The following is a 19,297-nucleotide window of genomic DNA, read 5'->3' as shown; positions in this document are numbered from 1 at the left end:
CAAACTCGTCCAACTTCGCGAACGGCGTCTCTACTTGACTCTCACCAGCAGCTCTGCTCTTGCATCGGCCTGCGCTGCTGTTTTGATCATGTTTGGTTCGGGAAACACCGGATCGGGCTTTGGTGGTTTTGGTACTAACACCTCAAATCCCGGCTCGTCCCTGTTCGGCACGACGACCACATCTGCGCCTGCATTCGGATCCACGACGACCACTTCAACTTCTCGTACGATACCCCTACCGGTATTGTTGTGATTACGATTGCATACTGACGTTAGATGGTAATAGCGTTCGGCCAATCCCAGGGTTTCCAGAGTGGTGGAACAGGTCTCTTCGGTCAGCCCAGCACTACCCAGACGTCTGGCTTTGGTAAGAGGATCATGGCACGAGGTCGCCTTCGAATGCTAATCCTGATTTCACAGGCGCATTTGGCTCTACTGCCCGCCCCGCATTTGGAGCGTCAAACACCGGTTTTGGCACTGCTGCGAACACCGGCGGTAGCCTCTTTGGGAGTACGCCGACAGCCACTACTACTTCTCCCTTCGGTAGCTCGAATGCGTTTGGCGCCACTAACAATGCTGCTGCTACGACAAGTCCGTTTGGCCAGCCTGCTACGGGAGGTCTCTTCGGCAGCGCCGCGTCGAAGCCGGCCGGCAGCGCTTTCGGTGGCTTTGGTTCTGCAGCAACGACAAACACCGCGACTCCCGCGTTTGGTACTGGTTTGGGATCGACTGCGGCCACGACCAACCAGGGTACTGTGACTCCGTTTGATCCACTCAAGGAAAAGGAACCTACGAGCAATGTGACGAGCGTCTACCAGAGCATCACATGTATGCCAGCGTATCAGGCCTTCTCCTTTGAGGAGCTCAGGGAGCAGGATTACGCGCAGGGCAGACGATTCGGAAATGGCAGTGCATCGGGCGCTGGCGCGTTTGGCAAGCCGACAGGCTTTGGTAGCACGACCTTCGGTCAGTCCTCCACGAGCGCGTTTGGACAGCCTGCGGCCAATACCGGGGGCGGCCTCTTTGGATCCACCACAGCAGCCCAGCCATCCGCATTCGGTGGCGGGGGCTTTGGTTCGACGACCAACACCAATACCGGTCTATTTGGTCAGCAAAAGCCCGCTGCTGGAGGTTTGTTCGGGGCCACAGCTACGCCGACGACAAACACCGGCGGTCTTTTCGGCAGCGCGACTACGGGCACCAACAATTCGGCTTTCGGACAGACAAACAGTGGTTTTGGCGGTGCAAGCGCGTTCGGTCAGCCTGCTGCACCGAAGCCAGCATTCGGCGCGGCCGCCAGCCCTTCATTTGGCAGCGCTTTTGGCTCTACCGCTGCCACCACTACTCCTGCATTCGGGGCTAGCGCCGCCACTCCTGCATTTGGTGCGCCTGCTAGCACGACAACTGGTTCGCTATTCGGTAACGCCGGAAGTACGAGCACTTTTGGGCAGACCAAAACTACTCCTTCATTTGGATTTGGCGCGACCAACACCACTGCTAATCCGGCACCTTCATTTGGAGGATTCGGCGCAGCGACTACGCAGAACAAGCCGGCGCTAAATACTGGATTTGGGACTGGATTCGGCTCTAGCACTGGAGCTACGAACACCACCAGTGGCATGTTTGGCCAGCCACAGCCACAGCAGAACAAGCCGGCCACTTTCGGTACGGGCTTTGGTAACGGGTTCCAGCAGCCTTCACAGCCTGCGAGCACTGGATTGTTTGGTGCGCCTGCATCAACTGCACAGCCGGCTCCGTCGCTCTTTGGCGCACCTACTACTGCCTCTACGGGAATGTTTGGCAACTTGTCCGCTAACCAATCTACTACATCTGGAGGTATGTTTGGCGCCAAGCCCCAGACATCTTTGTTTGGATCTACTCCAGCTCAGCAGCAACCTACGACATCGCTATTCGGTAATACACCAACAGTTGGCGGTTTTGGCGGTACCCAGCAGCCATCTATGTTCGGTAGCTCCATGCAGCAGCCGTCTGGAGGAATGTTTGGCGCTTCTCAGTCTATGGCTCAGAGTAATCCTCTCCAAGCGTCTATAGACCAAAATCCATTTGGCTCGAATCCGCTGTTCTCATACTCTGGCCAGCCTGCAACCAGCTCTCCTGGACCGATCGCTACGCCGCTGTCGACTCCCGCACAAAAGAAGAAGCCTGCTCTATTACCGACTTACAAGCTATCGCCGCAGCCACTTTCTGGCCATTCAAAGCAATCGCCGTCCTCCACACGGCATGTGTCGGCGTCACTGTCTAGTTTGTCAAGTAGCAGTTCGGCATCTCCGCCATTGACTACAAGTCGAAGTTTGCTCTTTGACGGACTTGCTGATCGTGCTATTTTGACATCGGAGGCATTTAGCCCTCGCAACGGAATCCGGAAGCTAGTGATCGATCGAAATGTTACAGAATCGTCGCTACTTACAGGAAGCGAAAGTCTGCAGCACTTTGAGTCGCCCCAGAAATCTCCGGAGAAGTTGCCAGCACCTGTTTTCGTCAAGCCAGCAACTCAAACTGCTGCTCCGGCCAAGTTGTCGGCTGTGCCCGCTCCCGCGCCCTTATTCCAGACTCCAGTGGTGGAGCCGGCGCCTGAGCCCGTTGCTGCTCCGAACACGGTTGCCGCTGCCAAGCCGGTGGTCAAGCCTCAGACTACACCCGCTGAGCCTGAGGCTACGCCAACTACTATTGCCGACAAAGATGAGATGGAGAACGATGGATACTGGAGTTCTCCCAGTGGTGCCGCATTGCGCAAGATGTCGCTAAAACAGCTTGAACATGTTGAGAGCTACACTGTTGGTCGCAAAGGTTATGGCGAGGTCTCGTTCAACTCCGCCGTGGATCTGTCTACATTTGCACATCCTGATCAGATTCCTGGACAGCTTGTTCTCTTCGGATCAAAGTCGTGCACTGTTTATCCCGACGACTCTATCAAACCTGAAAATGGCAAGGGTCTTAATGTTCCGGCGACGATTACACTGGAGAACTGTTTCCCGATTTCTAAGGAAGACAAGAAGCCGATTAAGGAGGTCGATCACCCGATTTTCACTTCCCATATCGAGCGTTTGAAGAAGATGAAGGGCACGAAGTTCCTTACCTATATCAAGGAGTCTGGCACGTGGGTTTTTAGCATTGACCACTTCAGCGTGTGGGGCTTGCTCGATGAGGAGGATGAGTACGAGACTAGCACATCGGAGCCTGTAAAAGTCAACGTTTTTGAGGCGGTGCCGCAGTTCAAGCCGATGACGCAGATTGCGAAGTTGTCGGCGCAAGTTCCGGCGGGATTTGGATTTTCGCCGATGAAGGTCGACGAACCGGTGCAGCCTGTAGTGGCTACTCCTGTCCGCGCAAGCCCAAACACGCTTGAGGCCATTTCGTTTTCCCACGATTCACCTAATCACTCACGACTCCCTGGCGATTGGAACATCGGACCCTTTCAGTATGCCGAGGACACGCCGCTGCGACAGAAGTCGTTGATAAGCCATATGGGTGGAGGTCCTACGAGGATTTATCCAGATCTGAGCAAGTTGACCCAGCAACAGCGTATGCAGCCTGAGTTTAGTGAGGACGAAGCTGCGTCGGAGGACGATCAAGAGATGTCTGTTGCAAACGATTCCCAGCAGAGCCGGTCTGTTGCCGATGAGATGGACCAAACTTTTACTGAAGACTACGATGGCGACATCGTCAACCCTATCAACGTTCCTGTTGGCCTCGACTGGGCCGAGCAGCTACAGTACGCAGCTGAACCGAAAAGTCTGTGGGCTGCGCTCGACGATGAGCGTAACGAGTTACTCAGAGCTGCTGAGGCTAGGGACGAATCGGACGATTACAAGTTTACGTTTGCGGATCTCGATGAGGTGCTGTTTGGGGGAGATAAATTTGTACGTTGATGGCGGCAGAGTTGCTTAGAGGACACATACTGATTTGGTATATAGTTCGAATACGAAACAATTGGCACTGCAAAGAACACTGCCGATAACAACTTCGCATCGGGGAAACATATTACCCGCAAACCGGTTGCAAAGTCGGAGTTCTCGACTTTGGATTACGAGTTTTTGAAGATTCATTTGGACCATGCTGCATGTGTCCCCCGTGATGGCAGCATACCACTGTTTCGGGCGAGGCCGACACTGAAGTTCTCTATGCTTCAAGATTTCTATTCTCGAACGAAGGATATCGCGGCGATGTACACCTGGCGACTGGCCGGGATCTTGTTTGATGAGATTATTTTGGAGGCAGATTACTTTAATCCCAGGGCGGAGACATATATTGCTATTGAGCTCGAGCGCAAGGCACGCTTGTCAACGTTTCTGGAGCAAGCTGTCAGCGCGGATATTGAACAGGACTTGCGATCAAAGCCCGCAGAGTACTCTGTATTTACGCTACTTTCCGGCCATCAGATCGAGGAGGCTTGCGTGGAAGCGATCAAGGCTAAGAATCTTCATCTCAGCTCCCTGCTGCCCTTGATTGGTGGTGACGCTGAATTCCGACACGACATCACAAATCAGATAGAAGATTGGACGCAGACACAGACACTTTCAGACATTCCAGTGTCTCTTCGCCGGGTGTATGCGCTTTTAGCCGGTAACGCTGGCATTGCGAAGGGCGTCTCTGGTAAGTTTTCAGAGGACAGCGCACCGGATGTGATTGTTTCCGAGGGATTAAACTGGAAACGAGCGTTTGGCTTGCGGTTGTGGTACGAGATTTTCGAGGAAGACGCGATTGAAAAGGCTGTACAATTGTATGAGCAGGCATTCGGCAGCGTTGAGGGCGTGGCCGCGCCGGACGAAGATGCCGAAGAATGGGACATCTTGTTCCGCTTGCTGAAGCTCTACGCCGACAAGTCGTATACAGTGCAGGACGCGGTATTGAGCGGAAAGGATGCTGTGGATTATTCAGTTGCTTGGCAACTTTTCGGGATTCTTACGAGCAGTCGCCAGATCCGGCCGCTTGACGAGGCGATGTTCGCCGCTGGCGACCGATTGAGTCTTAATTTTGCGTGGCAGCTCGAGAGCGTTGGACGCTGGGTGGACGCCGTGTTTGTTGTCCTGTACGTGGTTGATACGGTCGTCTCCGAGCAGGCTGTGCAGGAGATCTTGAACCGTCATGTAGCAGAGATGGATGCGACCGCGGAGGCATATCTGCAGACTAGCCTGCGTGTCTCGCGGAAGATGATTTTGATGGCGAAAGCACAGCATGCGCGGGCGACCGGCGAGTGCATCATGGAAGCACAGTACCTCCTCGATGCCGGCGAGTGGACAGAGGCACATGGCGTTATTGTACGTGCTGTTGGCCCCAACGCTGTGATTTCTGAGCGCATGGACGAAGATCTCCTCCCCCTTCTATTACGCTTCGAGGACGTGACCTCAATTTTGACCTGGAAAGTCGGCGGACAGGTGTATCTCGATTACATGAACGTCGTGAAAGCCGCGCGCGCGGAGGAGGAAGGCGAGACACCAGAAGACGCATCCACGTGGTGGCCACGACTTGTGCGCGGCTTGCCGTCAGTGCATGAATTGAGTCCCGCGGACTCGCGGGCGCGATTGGAAGTGAGTTTGGCATTGATAGATGTTGCCGCACTTGAGTTTGTGGGAAAGGTCGCGGTGAAGGAGATGGCGAAAGTGGTCGGCGTGGATGTGTAGGCAGAAAGACGAACAAAATGGCTGTTGTATTATTATTAGAAGATGAGTGGTTTGTATTACGTAATGAATTTTTGAGCTGCTGAGTAGTATACATGTTGGATGTGAACTATTTACAATGTTTGGATCCGGCGCCCTATTTGCTTCCGGTCGACGAGGCTGGTGAAGACGCTGATGATGACGGCGAAGATGACGAGGACGCGATTTCTTCGAGTTCTTCTTTCGTGCGGCCGCCGACTTCAAACGGTGCGTCGTCGCGCGCTTTGTCGAGCACATTTTTGATGCCGCGGGCTGTTAACGCGGCCTGGGAGTTGGTTAGCGAGAACGATGGTGCGGGTGGTGAGGGGAAACGCACGCCGAGGCAAGCCTTGTAGTCGTCCCATAGATCTTCGCATTCATTGTGTAACTGGAACCTCGTTAGAACTTTTTTCGCGCCGGCGAATCGGAGGACGTACTCCTTTGCCCTTCAAGAACTCTGTAAAAAGTGTTAGCAAGGCAGGACTAGATGTCATCCCGGCTGTGGAAGAACGTACTTTCGCTGTACCACTCATTGAAGCACTCGTCGTACTTTGTCTTTGCCTTGTTGCACTCGGGAGCGAAACTTGAGGACATATTGTTGCCCATGTACTGCTGCGGGGGGTGTTGGTGGCGAGGAGTTGAGCGGTGGAAAAGTGGTGAGGATGATGAGGTAGTAGTGTACATGCATTCAGAGCGTACTTCATCGACATTTTTCACCTTCCGTCTTCACCGCCGATATCACCACCCTCGTATTCGCTACACCGACGGCCGGATGACGGACTCCGTTGCGGCGACACCGCCACCCGCACCAATAGATGCCACAACTGCGATACTGCAGGCTGTTCTTAAGGCCACGCAATCAGCATCCCGCCTCGCGTCGTCCGATCTCGCATACTACGCTGCGACCTCGCCTGATATCGCAACCGCCGCTGCCGCCAGCAAAGCACGGCTTTACGGGATTGTTAGTTCGCTTTTTGCGTCTGCAACCGCCGCTGCGACTGTGTCGGGGGAGCTGGTGGAGGGTGGTGCAGAGGACAAGAAGAGGAGGACGAATAAGCGTGTCAAGATTGCTGATGCGAGTGAGCTTGGGGAAGATGCATGGGGAAAGTTTGGTGATATCAATGATACTCTCTTTGAGAAAGCGGTATGTCTCCTTCTTACGTCTATTTATCACGCCATTAACAACAGTAGGACACTTTCCTCGACCTCGCGAAATCCAACAAACGTCCCGGTCGCGCACCTTTACCAAACCCGATCATCCCCGCAATCACCGCTACAAACACATGGGCTCCAAAACGAAAATACGGCACGCTACGCGCATCTCTCGTTGACGCGGACATCCCGAAGCCACAGTTGTTGTTTAAGGCACAACCCGACAACCACACCGACGAGCCGTTTAAGCCGCTGTTGACGAGCAAACCGAATGCGAAGATAGGGTTGGCGGAGTCGTTGCAGCTTGAGTATGATGATGACGCTGAGGTAGGGGAGGACGAGGATGAGGAGGTTGAAGGTAAAGGGTCGGCGCTGGTGTACAAGAATCCCTACGCGTACGAGATCGAACACGCAAAGTTCTCGAAATCGCTAAAGAAGAAGGCCACCCCAATCGCCTCGCAACCACTAGAAGGCACGTCACCAATCTGGGTCCGCGATGCCACCGCCGTCGCCGACATGCTCGAAGCACTTCGCGCCGTCGACGCGTTTGCAGTCGACCTCGAGCATCATGACTACCACTCCTACATTGGCTTCGTTTGCCTCATGCAAATTTCCACCCGCGAGCAAGATTATCTCATCGACACGCTCATCCTACGCGCGCCAGAACTCGAGGTGCTTAACGAGGTTTTCACGAACCCGAAAATCGTGAAAGTCTTACACGGCGCATCGTTCGACGTGATTTGGCTACAACGGGATTTCGGGATTTATGTGGTGGGCATGTTCGACACGTATTACGCCGCAAAAGTGCTCTCTCTCGAAGGCAAATCCCTAGCATTCTTGCTCGACCGCTTCTGTGCGTTTACCGCAGCAAAGGAATATCAAATGGCAGACTGGCGCATACGGCCATTACCAGACGTTATGATGGACTACGCACGTTGCGACACTCATTTTTTGTTATTCGTATACGATACTCTTCGCAACATGCTGCTCGATGCGGGTGAAGATAAACTCGAATCAGTACTCGCGTCATCGCGCCGCGAATGCCTGAAAACGTATATCCGCGGCGGCGTGTACTCCCCGGAATCAGGGCGCAGCGGGGCGCGCGCGTTGGCGGAAAAATTCGGCGTACCCGAGTCACAACTTCCGCTCCTCTCCTCCTTACTCAGCTTCCGCGATAAGGTGGCAAGAGATACAGACGAAGGCGCGCGGTATGTTATGACCAACCGCGCGCTCGCTACGTTAGCGAAGGTGGTACCGACTGACCTAGCCGGTGTTGCGAGGACGGTGAGAGGGGGAGGCTTATCAGCACCCCTTCAAGCTCGCGTGACTGATTTGATTAAGATTTTGGTGGACTTTGATCCTGTTGCCTCAGCACGCTCGAAGAAGAGCGCCGCGGCGCCGCCGGTGACGAAGACGGAGGATATCCCGATGAGGACGACTGTACCTATGGCTACGCCAGCTGCAGACCCGGAGGCTGAACGCGCGACACAGGCGCGTCGCGCCGCGCTCGCTATGGAATTATTTCCCTCGTCCACACATATCTCACGCCGTTCACGTTCAGAGTTTTGGGGAAGTGTTTTCAACTAACAGAACAAAAATACATACGATCTCAATAATCATCTCCTTCCCCTCCCTCACCACCGCCGCCGTTGCCACCGGCACTAGCCTGCGCGTGATAAAACTCGCAAACTTGTTCCGCGCTAGTGGCATCTTCCGGAGCTTTATCATCTCTAATCCTGATAAATCTCGGAAATCGCAGACTTACGCCCTTTCCCCGTCCAACCTCTGCAATAGCGGCTTTGTACACCGGCGACAGTGATAAATCCGCCGCAAGCACTTCCCATACCATCACAGGCTCGAACCACACGTCCGGGAGAGCTGATGGTGGTGCGGAGGCGTTGTAGGAGTAATACGACCGCGGCTCGGGGATTGCCTTTGTGGATAGCGTGGCGTGTAAGGTTGTAAGCATTTCCTCGGAGAAGCCGGTGCCGATTTTGCAGATGGATTCATATTCCTGGGTATCCGAGTTATAACACGCGAGCAAGAACGCGCCGTACCAATTCGTTCTCTTTCCCTTTCCGAAGAACCCGCCGATGACGACAAGATCCAAAGAATCGCCCACACCAGTGAGGTAGTCCTTTTTCAGTTTAAGCCAATTCCGACTCCGTTTCGACGGCTCGTAGAACGATTCTGCGCCGCTGAGCATCTTGACCATCAACCCTTCACACGAGTCTTTGACGCTCTGATCAAGAAATTCCTGGATCGAATCCACGTCCGTGCCGTCCATGTATTTTGCGAAAGCGAATTCGCCCTCGCGAGGAAAGAATTTTGTGTGTAATAAACCCCGGCGCTCATCGAGCGGGCGCTGAAGTTGGCTTTCGCCGTTGAAGTAGAGCACGTCGAATGCGAATACGCAGACACGGACTTTGATATCCGCGTCGGATACGTCTTTCCGCTTTCGGGTGGACAGAACTTGGAACGGGAGAATACGGTGTTGCTCGCGATCCCACGCGACTGCTTCGCAATCCAATACGAAACTCGTCGTCTCCGCGTCGACAATCCGCGGTATTACAGATAGAATATCTGGATACTTTGACGACATATCCTCCGAATTACGCGAGTACACATGAAAACTGTCCTTCTTGCCATCAACACCGCGGACAAAATGGATCTGCGCGCGCTCGCCGTCGTACTTATATTCACATGTGAACTTTTCCTCGTGAAAACGATCGAGTACCTCGGTGATTGACTTCGTCGGCTTCGCGAGCATAGGCTTTAATGGCACACCGGGGGTTAGCGTACAAAACTCGCGTAAACGCATAATGCCGTGTTCAACCAGCGCAGGTACAATGCGGTCGTATGTCGGCATTTCGCTGTACACGTCCTTGAGAATCTGCTCTGCCTTCGCGACGTCTTCAGGAACCACGTTCTTCCCCGCCTTGTGCGCTTCCCACCCCACGACAGCCTGCGCGAGGGACGTGAGCACAGTCTTTTCAGCGAGATGAATGCGCAATTTGCCCTCGAGACTACGCACGAGAAACTTCGCTTCGCTCCCGTTCTCGCATGCGGAGAGTAATTTATTTATAATCCCAATCTTGCGCGCCTGACTCTGTGCTCCAGACGCCGTCGCGATAGCCTTCGTATTCGCAAAGACAGACTCTGCGGTGAGCGCTCTCGGCTTGAACATAGTGGGCTGGCTCGCACGGGACTCTGACGCAACCATGCCGAGATCACCGGTTTTGCGGTAGTGTAGCTTGATCTGCTCCTGCGAACGCCCGGTGCTTTCTCCGATTGCCTTCATCAAGGTAGCTTCCCCAAGTCCGATCTCGACGCCTTCGTAGTCAGGTCCAAGACGGTTGACAAAGAGATAAATCACCGGCAACAACGCTGCGGGCGTGAGAAGTAGTACTTCCTGGAAGAAAGAGGAGCATAGGGATATAATCTCGAGACGCTTTGTAGTTGCTTCGATCTTTTCAAAAGTCGCGGTCATGGCGGCGTATGGCACCGGTGCGCCGGGGGCCCATTTAGGTGCGGCAGCGAGAGTGGATTCAGTGAGCTTCAGCTCCGCATTGATTTCGTCTTCCCTTTCTGTGGAAGAAGAGTCGCTTTCCAAAGGGGGTAGCTTCGTCTCCAGAGCGGCTGTATTCTTCGGTGGACTTTTCGCGCGTGCCGGCGGTGGTGCGGAGGCAGGCAAATTTGTCACGGGGGTATCAATCCTATCAGATCCGCGTCGTTGCCGTTTAGCCTTAGGCTTATCGATGTCATCGACATCCGACAATGCGGGTGACGATGCAGTAGGCGGGGGACTAATCGGCGCGATACTCTTCTCCTCTTTCTCTACCTTCTCAGCCTTGTCGCTCTCCTCCTCGGCGAACTTGTCGATCTTCTCCTCCCCATCGCTCGTCGTCTCATCTTTCTTCTTCCGATGCAAAGTCGCCTGCCGCTTTTCCGCCTTCGCCCCCGCCGGCCGTGCAAAAAATCTCCTATCATCTCACATCAGACCTCTCCCGTCTTATTCGATAATCCCCGGTACTCACGTCAGCGACGCCTGCGCTTGATGTGTCGACGCGGGTCCCATCGCGAGCCTCAGAGCAGTAAACAAAGATGTATGCGGGTGAATGAATGCGGACAGCCGCAATGCGCAGCGGGGAAAGGGCGGTATTGTTGCCGCGCGCGGTGCGCGTGTTGTGGGTAGTAGAGAAAAGGTCGACGCGTCGCAGTGCTCACACGCGACGCGTTTCCCAATGCACATCTCTCCGCCCTCCCACTCACTAACCAAACGCTCCAAATATCTATTACAAACTACTATTCCAGAAAGTCCAAATTCCGTATGCAAAGAGGGTCCTAAAGTACAAGCCACAAAAATATCCGTATAAAGAAAGGAAAACGACAGTAAAGTACACCAAAAAGAATGTCTATCTAATAGTAAGAAGTTACAAGGCAAGGTAGTCGAAGTTAGCCCACTCGGGCGCGGAAAGCACGTCCTCCCATGTCTCAGCGCCGTTCTTGGCCCAGAGAGCGTGCAATACCGCTTTTGTTATCTGCCACGACCCGCAGAATGTGGATTGGAAGAGTAAATCCATTCGCTCATCGGCGCGCCTGCGGTCCTCAGCGGACTTGAGTTCGCAGCCAACGACAAACATGGGCCAGACCATTTGGCGATCGGGTTCAGAATTGACCTCGAGAATGCGGTGCAGCTTTTGGAACTCCTCGAGACACTTTGCCACGCGGCGACCGGAGGGATCCATACCGGTACTGCGGAGGAGGAAGATCATCGACGCCTGCGCCCAGCATTGCGAGCCGATGACGTGCTGCACGTAGGAATACGACTCGCGGCCGTCCCACTTGCGCATGCCAGAGTAATTACGGATACGAGACTCGATGTCTCCAGTCCGCTGCTGGATCTCTGCGAGGGAGAGCGTATCCGGGTTGTACTTCATGCGGTGACGCAAGTGGCAAGTGTCCGAGATGGCGAGTAGAATTTCGTCGGGACAGCCCATTATGCCCTCCACCCCGGAGTCGTCGGCAGAGAGCGGGAAAAAGTATGGACCCGAGAGGTGCGGCGCACGGTAATCTTTGGAGCAGGCGGCGAGGATGATGTCGTACCAGGCAAAGATGCGGAAGAGGAACATGCCATTGGGGGCGGAGAGGATCTCAGCCGCGAGAGTGCGGTCCTCGATGATAGATGCGAATGCCGCGAGATGCGAGCGCACGGTGGAGGACTTGCCGGTGTCGAGGATCTCGAAGGTGATGAGGAAGTAGATCACCGTCAACACTGCTACGCCCAGACCGCGGCCAGTTTTGGGCTGGTTGCGGATGGAGAACACCGACAGCGGGGTATCCTGCATGTGTGGCGGCCGGGCGGGGCCGTGTATCTGGAGCTCTGCGGAGATGGCGGAGGAGAGTCCGCTCTGGGGTTGCGGATTCGATACGTCATTGAGCACGTCGCCGAGGAACTTGATGGTGCGGGAGTGGTACTCCAGGCCAGTGTGGTAATAGCTCTCGTTGGAGTGGCGGACAGCAAAATGGAGGGATGAGAGGCAGAGAAAGGAGGAGAGCGCGAGCTCGTGGTTGCAGTATGTGATGGCGAGGCCGGCGAGCGGCGAGTTCTTGAGATTGTCGAGCAGCGGCGAGACGTCAGAGAAGAAGTAGTTGAGTAGATGCTGCTCCTGGGGTTTAATCTGCCAAAATAGTCCGAGCTCGCGTCCGACGGCGGGGGAGGAGGGGTTCGCGGCGGGAGGCAGACCGCGAGGAAAGTGCCGGGGTGGGAAGTTTGCGACGGGCCCGCGGCGGTTGACGGCGCGGACAACCTCAACTAGATCCTCGTTGTCAACCTTTTCTGGTTTGGGTGCAGGCACGGGTGCGACGACGGGCACTACGGGGACGGGGGGTGTGAGTGTGATGGGTGGTGTGGAGACGGGGACGACTGGGACAGGCGATGGCAGTGTCGACGGCGGGAGGAGTGTTGAGGGAGATGTTGCGGAGGATGGCGAGGAGAAATCTGTCGGCGAGTGTCCGGCGGTCGCAAACACTGGCGCAGACAAGAACGCAGAGGGCGTGATGATGGGGAGCGTGATACCCTCGACCGGCTCGTCCTTCACGGAACGGCGGTCCACTCCGGTGTCGGATGGCGACCGGCGCTTGCGTGGGCGCTTTGCGTTGTCGAAACCGCTTTGCACCACAAATTTGAGCTCCTTGGATGACTTCGTTGGCGTCGTGACGGTAGAAGCAGCGGAAGGAGCAGCTTGTGCGACAGCTAGCGGTGCGGCCGGCGGTGGAGCCGGTCGTGATGGCGGCGCCGGCGCTGCTACTGCTTGCGCCTGCGCTCCCGGGCCAAAGCCCGGCGTCAGGATCGCCACATCCGTCGGCCCTGCTCCCGGTCCTGATCGAGCTGCTAATGATTCCCTCAGCCTCGGCCGCCGGCGGAATCCGACCACCGGCCGGCCTTTGACATCGAAATGCACGCCCGACGCCACATGCCGCGAGTCGTCGACGTCGAAGGACAGTCGCAGATCGTAGCCTTCGCACTGGCGGTTATTCTTGATGCAGTTCATGCAGAACGGCTTCGCCTCGTCGCACTTGCGCCGACGCGCCTTACATGTCCAGCACCCCGAGCGCACGCGCACGATCTTCTGCGGCGTTGGCGCTGGCGGTGCCGGCGGCGGTGCTGATTGCAGTGGAGTGGCCGATTGCGCGTGGTGCTCCTCGACTGGTAGCTGCAGCGCCGGCGGAGGAAACTGCTGCTGGGGACTCCGTGTCGCCTGCGGCATTGCGCCTGCGGCCGCGTGGTCACCGGGGCGGAAGAGCGGGTCCATTGGGGGTGGAGATGATGGACAAAGTCGCGGTTTCGACGGCGACGCGGACCCGCCGGCGACAGTCACGTGCACAGCCCTCGTAGTCACCGCTGGCGTTTTTCTCTCCAGATAATGCCTAGACAGACAAGACCCCCGGCCAGAAATGGCGTGCAAAAGTTCCCGGTCAAGCTCGCCATGTGGGTGAGTATACTCTTCACTGTCTTGTCTTCACACGCTAACTCGTGCAGGACTTTGACCACTGCGATCCCAAGCGCTGCTCGGGCAAGAAACTGGCACGGCTAGGCCTGATGCGCGCACTCCGCGTCGGCCAGAAATTCCAAGGCCTCGTCATCTCCTCCAACGGCAAGCTGCCAGTCTGTCCCGAAGATCGTGCGATTCTCGACGAGTCCGGCGTCGCCGTGGTCGAGTGTTCCTGGGCGCGCATTGACGAAATCCCCTTCGCCCGCATTGGTGGCAGGAATGAGCGATTGCTGCCGTATCTCGTCGCAGCGAACCCGGTTAACTACGGCAAGCCGTGGAAATTGAACTGCGTCGAAGCAGTGGCGGCTGCACTTGCTATCACAGGTCATCGCGATTGGGCGGCGGATTTGCTAGCGAATTTCTCGTGGGGACATGCATTCTTGGATGTCAACAAGGACTTACTCGATCGCTATGCCGCATGCACCGACTCGGCATCGGTGCAGCAGGCGCAGCAGATGTGGTTGGATGAAATCGAGGAAGTGTATGTTGTGAAGGAACGGGAGAAAAAGGAGAGGCAAGAGAGGGGCGAGGAGGTCGATGATATCTGGTTGACCGGGAATACCAATCATCGTAACCAAGAGGTGGACTCAGACGACGATGAAGATTCAGAGGAGGACTCGGACGAAGAAGACTCGGATGTCTCTGAAACTACATCTCCCCCAATATAACTACTGTTCATCATATCCAAAGTCTATGAACACTCGCCCGATACATCGGTAGCCATCGCTCACGTGAAGCGCTTAACCTCCTTCTCCACCTTCTTCAACTTTCCCTCCCCCTCCTCCACAACGTCCAACACCTCCTGGGCCTGCCACATACCCGCATACACCCCCGCTTTCCGCACTAAATCCGCGTGGGTACCTTCCTCCGCCACACTACCGCCCTTCAACACCACGATCTTATCCGCGTCTAACACCGTGCGTAACCGGTGCGCGATGAACACACTCGTGCTCCCTGCCTCCTGCACGATCCCGTTGATGTTCGCCATTAAAGATTGCTCCGTGTGCGTATCCAACGCAGATGTGGCTTCGTCGAAAAACATGATTGGCGCGTTCTTGAGAAGGAGACGAGAAACCGCGAGACGCTGTTTCTCTCCTCCCGAAATCATCATGCCGCGCTCTCCAACCCGCGTCTGCCATCCATCGGGTAGATCCCGAATCAGCTTATCTATCTTCGCCCTCTCCGCCGCAGCATGTACTTCCTCTATACTCGCGTCCATCCGTCCATACCGCACGTTATGCTCAATCGTATCATTAAACAACGGCGTGTCCTGGGGTACCACACCAATCGCCCGTCGCAGACTCTCAAGCGAGACTTCTCTGATATCCTGTCCATCTATCAAAATCCGTCCGCCCTCGACATCGTAGAATCGGAATAACAACCGCAGAATCGTACTTTTTCCAGATCCACTGGGACCAACGATGGCAGTCTTAACACCACCAGGAATCGTAAAACTCGCGTCCTTCAGAATCTTCCGATCCGGATGATATCCAAACGTAACGTTTTCAAAAACAACATCGCCCTTTGTCAACTTCAACGCCGGGGCGCCGGGTTTATCAATAATCGCAACATTCACCTTCTGCAGGTTAAACAGCGTCTCCATATCAAGCAGTGACTGTCTCAATTCTCTGTACACCGTCCCCAGAAAATTCAGCGGGACTGAGAGCTGAAAAACGAGCTGATTCACCATCACGAGGTCACCCACTGACAACGTACCTGATGCGACCCCCTGGGCAGCCATGTACATCATTCCGGTCAGTGCGACCGAGAAAATTGCGCTCTGTCCGGAATTCAGTAGCGCAAGCGAAGTCGCAATTTTGATTGAAGCTTTCTCATAATCAGACAGCGCCCTGTCGAAAATATGCGCTTGATAAGCCTCGTTGTTGAAGTATTTCACCGCTTCATAATTGATCAGCGAATCCACCGCGACAGTCGCGGCGCGGTTATCAGCCTTATTCGCGTCCTTCCGGAACTGCGTGCGCCAGGCCGTCGTCCGTATCGTGAATATAGTATATGCCAGCATAGTCCCGAAGGTGACCACAGCGAACTGTGCACCGTAGTTGTACGTCAATACACCGCACACCATCGTGATCTCAAGCGTGATAGGCAGGATGTGAAAAATCATACTCGACAATACGAACGAGATACCTTTCGTACCACGGTCAATCGCACGACTCATGCCACCGGTTTGCCGGGATAGGTGGAAATTCAAGTCAAGCTTCATCAAGTGCTCAAACACGTTCAACGCAACACTCCGAATGGCGCGTTGAGCGACGGACGCGAATATCGCATTCCGCAATTCACCCGCAAGCGCACTTCCCACCCTTGCAAGACCGTACCCAGCGACCGCGGCCCCCACCACTGTCCATACTGTACCCGCGTAATTCACAAAGTCGATATTCATCTCGTCCACAATCGCCTTGAAATAGAACGGCACTTGCACATTCAACACCTTCGCGCCAACAAGGAGGACGAGGGCGAGGATGACACGAATCTTCACGGAAGTTTGGCCTTTTGGCCAGAGATATTGCACCATTTCCTTGAGAATCGCCCAGTCGGCTTGGCGTTGCTGTTTGGGGGGGACGACTTTCTCGTCAAGGAGGTCGACTGGTAGTTTGGCGGCGGGGGTTGAAGATGTAGTGGGTGCATCTGGTGTCGTCGGCGGAGGCGCTTTCCGTGCCGCACCGGCACTAAAGAAGCGATGTCGTAGTTGCCTGAACAAGCTGCCATGAACAGCATCGGCGACGCCATTTGGTATCTTCGAGGCAGTCGTGGTCGTGCTCGCGGCCTTTGGTGACGTCCTCGAGACCGCGCCGGTCCGGAGCGTGCGCGCACACGCGCCGAAGTCCACACGCACCGTCGTCGTTTCTGCGGAAGCACGCACGCCAATGCGCGCACATGCAAATGCACGCCTCACACCGATGCTCTTCGCGCACTGCATCTTCTTCCCAGGTGTGTGATGGCTTCGCACTATGTAGATCCAGAGTCCGCGAAGGTGCCGGTGGATGACCGAGGCGACTCACAAATGGCGTGAGTGATCTGTGAGTGTGATCAACACCAATCCCTCAGGAGAGTCAGCGCATCGCCTCTATTTTGCGCGTTTATTGCTCGGTTCGTGATCACCAACTTCACAACTGTGAAATCACCAAACAACAACACCAAGAGCGAGCAATTATCGGTGGCGTTCGGCTGCCGCGCCAGCTATATAAGAGCAAGCCTCCGCTTGTGTCTCTGTTAACATACGATAAAATCGCAATGGAGCATATGCATATGACCATGGACATGGACATGCCGGGACATGACATGTCGGGTCACACCAATATGACCATGCCCGCCATGTGCAAGATGAACGTACGTCTTTTATCCCTATCATCCGCTCCGTTTGCACAGCTGACCCCTGCAGATGATCTTCAACTGGGACCCGACCGACGTCTGTGTCGTCTTCAAGTGGTGGCATATCCGCGGCACCGGCACTTTTATCCTCTCCTTCCTCGCTATTGCCACCCTCGGCATTGCATACGAGTATCTCCGCAAAGTCGCGTCATCCCCCCTTCTCGCCGCCGAACCCCGCCGTATCGTCCTGCAAGACTCCTCCGACGATGAAGAAGTTGCGGACGACAGCGCCAACGGTTCATCGTCCCGCGCGGCGGCTGCGCGGCGCAGGTTGTACAAGAACTATGGCGCCATCGGCGCTGTGCAGGTCGAGTCACGCGAGTTTATCAGGCGTAATTCACGTGCGGTGCGCGCGGTAATGTATGGTGTGCAGGTTGTGTTTTCGTTCTTCATCATGCTCGTCGCCATGACCTATAACGGACCGATTATTATGGCAGTCGGTCTTGGCGCGATCATCGGGAACTATATTTTCACTTCTACCTCGAGCGCTGAGGATGCGGAGATCAAGTCGCTCTCGTGCCATTAACCGGAGTAGAGGTATCGAGGAGGTTAGAGTAGAGGTGCAATTCAACTTTCATGGGCTACGGTGGTGTTCTGTTCTTCGTGTTAATACATGTAACGTTCTCAATGCTTTTAACTGTCCAGAAACTTTTATTCAAGTCCGTGTATCATGCGTTTACTTGAGAAACTCTTTAAAGTTGTCAACCGACCGAAATGTCACCTTCCCGTCCTGAACAACCGCGACTTTCAAATACCCACCGTTGCTCGTCGGTCCTTCAGTCGTATGTTCCAGCGTTGCCTCCCCATCTTCTTCAACCACCTTTCCATCGACAGGCGCAAACGCGGGCGATTGCACGCGCGCAAGCTCACGCAGTTCACGCACCTCTGCAGCCGGGATTACGTCCGCAAGGCGCGGGGCGCGGGATTGGATGAGCACGGTGGCGGGCCCGGAGAAGCGGATAAATAAGTCGTCGCCGAAGACGAGCGTGCGCAGCGCGCCGGCAATTGAGGCCCATCTGCGTGCGAGAAAGCGTGCGAGGGGTGTGTGTGCGATTTCCGTTGCCAATGACGGGGAGGTCGCGGGGGACGGGGTCGCGGAGGGGGTAATGATGCTCGGCTTGGAGAAGAACTTGAGGAATCCGGGAATCTGGAGCCTGAATCGCAGATGCTTCAATCTATACGGCGCCGGCTTCTTCTGCCCAGGCACGCCGGACGTGTATGCCAACACATTCGCAGGATGCACGACAAACTCATCATCTTTATCCGTTAACGACACTTGATAAATCTGCCCCTTGCCCACCACCGCCACTTCTCCACGCCCGGAAACGACTGTATTTCCCCATCGCGCAAGCGACAAATTCGGTGTGAGCTTCGGGGTGAGCGTTATTGTGGTACCAGCCCACGCGAGTAAGGCGGAGCGCTGCCCGAGGGTCCAGTCCACCCGCCCGTCGAGGGTGAGCACCGCGAAGGTGGTTTGCGTTGCGGACGCGGAGGATTTCGCAGTGATCAGTGCTGTAAGTGGCGTCGTGCTTGTGATCTATTCTCGTTAGTCTCCTCCTTAGCTGTTACTGCAAGGTGCTCGCGCTCACCCGTTGGTACAGAAATGGAATTCCCACGGCCGCTCGCAACGTCGGCTTCAACACAGACAATGTCGACGTCACATTCTCAAGCGCGCCATTAACCCCCACTAATGTTCCGCGACGTGTGTACAGCGTAGCCGACGCTGGGAGCGCCACGTTGAGCAAACTTGCCGGCGTGCCGATGACCTCGAATTTGGGCGCCTGCGGGAACGGACCGTCGCCGGCGACCTGCGGGACGGCTTTAACAAGGTCGGAGACGTCCATTGAGGACGGGATGGACGCAGTCGGCGATTGTGCGATGTGCACGCGACGTAGCTGCCGCGTGGCGCGGAGGGGGGCGGGGGACCGCATTGTGGAGGTGTTGATGGGTTGGTGAAGACGGCGCAGGTGGGTTCGGGATGCCGGGATGCGATTCACGAGAGTGAGCACATTTGAGCTCACCACCAATAAGATCATAATC

General features: G+C 55.4%; 9 protein-coding genes across 9 annotated transcripts; 4 read left to right on the top strand and 5 right to left on the bottom strand.

Moving 5' to 3' along the window:
- Window positions 1–22: 22 nt before the first annotated feature.
- V1518DRAFT_422135 (nuclear protein 96-domain-containing protein) lies at window positions 23–5,721 on the top strand. The gene is made up of 4 exons (XM_066905388.1): window positions 23–224; window positions 287–367; window positions 421–3,881; window positions 3,936–5,721. Exons 1-4 carry the CDS (start codon window positions 89–91, stop codon window positions 5,640–5,642), a joined length of 5,385 nt encoding a protein of 1,794 aa, XP_066757469.1. The 5' UTR covers window positions 23–88; the 3' UTR covers window positions 5,643–5,721.
- Window positions 5,722–5,814: 93 nt separating this feature from the next.
- Window positions 5,815–6,263, bottom strand: V1518DRAFT_368102 (uncharacterized protein; the record flags this gene model as incomplete). The annotated part of the gene is made up of 4 exons (XM_066901243.1): window positions 5,815–5,943; window positions 5,995–6,045; window positions 6,095–6,114; window positions 6,173–6,263. Coding segments are annotated over 4 exons (291 nt in total), but the record flags the coding sequence as incomplete, so codon positions are not given.
- A 42-nt stretch (window positions 6,264–6,305) lies between these two features.
- V1518DRAFT_422131 (ribonuclease H-like domain-containing protein) lies at window positions 6,306–8,425 on the top strand. Its single transcript, XM_066905387.1, has 2 exons — window positions 6,306–6,801; window positions 6,849–8,425. Exons 1-2 carry the CDS (start codon window positions 6,340–6,342, stop codon window positions 8,394–8,396), a joined length of 2,010 nt encoding a protein of 669 aa, XP_066757467.1. The 5' UTR covers window positions 6,306–6,339; the 3' UTR covers window positions 8,397–8,425.
- Window positions 8,366–11,034, bottom strand: V1518DRAFT_422130 (ATP-dependent DNA ligase). The gene is made up of 2 exons (XM_066905386.1): window positions 10,847–11,034; window positions 8,366–10,792 (listed from the first exon to the last, which is right to left on the bottom strand). The coding sequence occupies exons 1-2, from the start codon at window positions 10,885–10,887 to the stop codon at window positions 8,419–8,421; spliced, it is 2,415 nt and encodes an 804-aa protein (XP_066757466.1). The 5' UTR covers window positions 10,888–11,034; the 3' UTR covers window positions 8,366–8,418.
- Window positions 11,035–11,085: 51 nt separating this feature from the next.
- V1518DRAFT_422129 (fungal-specific transcription factor domain-containing protein) lies at window positions 11,086–13,654 on the bottom strand. Its single transcript, XM_066905385.1, has one exon. It carries the CDS (start codon window positions 13,622–13,624, stop codon window positions 11,243–11,245), a length of 2,382 nt encoding a protein of 793 aa, XP_066757465.1. The 5' UTR covers window positions 13,625–13,654; the 3' UTR covers window positions 11,086–11,242.
- Window positions 13,655–13,697: 43 nt separating this feature from the next.
- Window positions 13,698–14,683, top strand: V1518DRAFT_422127 (UPF0293 protein C1F3.04c). Its single transcript, XM_066905384.1, has 2 exons — window positions 13,698–13,804; window positions 13,852–14,683. Exons 1-2 carry the CDS (start codon window positions 13,736–13,738, stop codon window positions 14,530–14,532), a joined length of 750 nt encoding a protein of 249 aa, XP_066757464.1. The 5' UTR covers window positions 13,698–13,735; the 3' UTR covers window positions 14,533–14,683.
- V1518DRAFT_422126 (ABC transporter-like protein) lies at window positions 14,358–17,027 on the bottom strand. Its single transcript, XM_066905383.1, has one exon. It carries the CDS (start codon window positions 16,803–16,805, stop codon window positions 14,592–14,594), a length of 2,214 nt encoding a protein of 737 aa, XP_066757463.1. The 5' UTR covers window positions 16,806–17,027; the 3' UTR covers window positions 14,358–14,591.
- V1518DRAFT_422125 (Ctr copper transporter family-domain-containing protein) lies at window positions 16,931–18,124 on the top strand. Its single transcript, XM_066905382.1, has 2 exons — window positions 16,931–17,215; window positions 17,268–18,124. Exons 1-2 carry the CDS (start codon window positions 17,120–17,122, stop codon window positions 17,781–17,783), a joined length of 612 nt encoding a protein of 203 aa, XP_066757462.1. The 5' UTR covers window positions 16,931–17,119; the 3' UTR covers window positions 17,784–18,124.
- On the bottom strand, window positions 17,934–19,101 carry V1518DRAFT_377507 (mitochondrial biogenesis AIM24-domain-containing protein; the record flags this gene model as incomplete). Its single annotated transcript, XM_066901579.1, has 2 exons — window positions 17,934–18,794; window positions 18,847–19,101. The coding sequence occupies 2 exons, from the start codon at window positions 19,099–19,101 to the stop codon at window positions 17,934–17,936; spliced, it is 1,116 nt and encodes a 371-aa protein (XP_066757461.1).
- Window positions 19,102–19,297: the final 196 nt, after the last annotated feature.

The sequence above is a fragment of the Limtongia smithiae genome (genome assembly GCF_038497785.1).
Source record: "Limtongia smithiae strain NRRL Y-17922 unplaced genomic scaffold V1518scaffold_13, whole genome shotgun sequence".
NCBI lineage: Eukaryota > Fungi > Ascomycota > Lipomycetes > Lipomycetales > Lipomycetaceae > Limtongia > Limtongia smithiae.
Note: the sequence above shows the minus strand (reverse complement) of the source record. Positions and strands in the feature narration are given on the sequence as shown.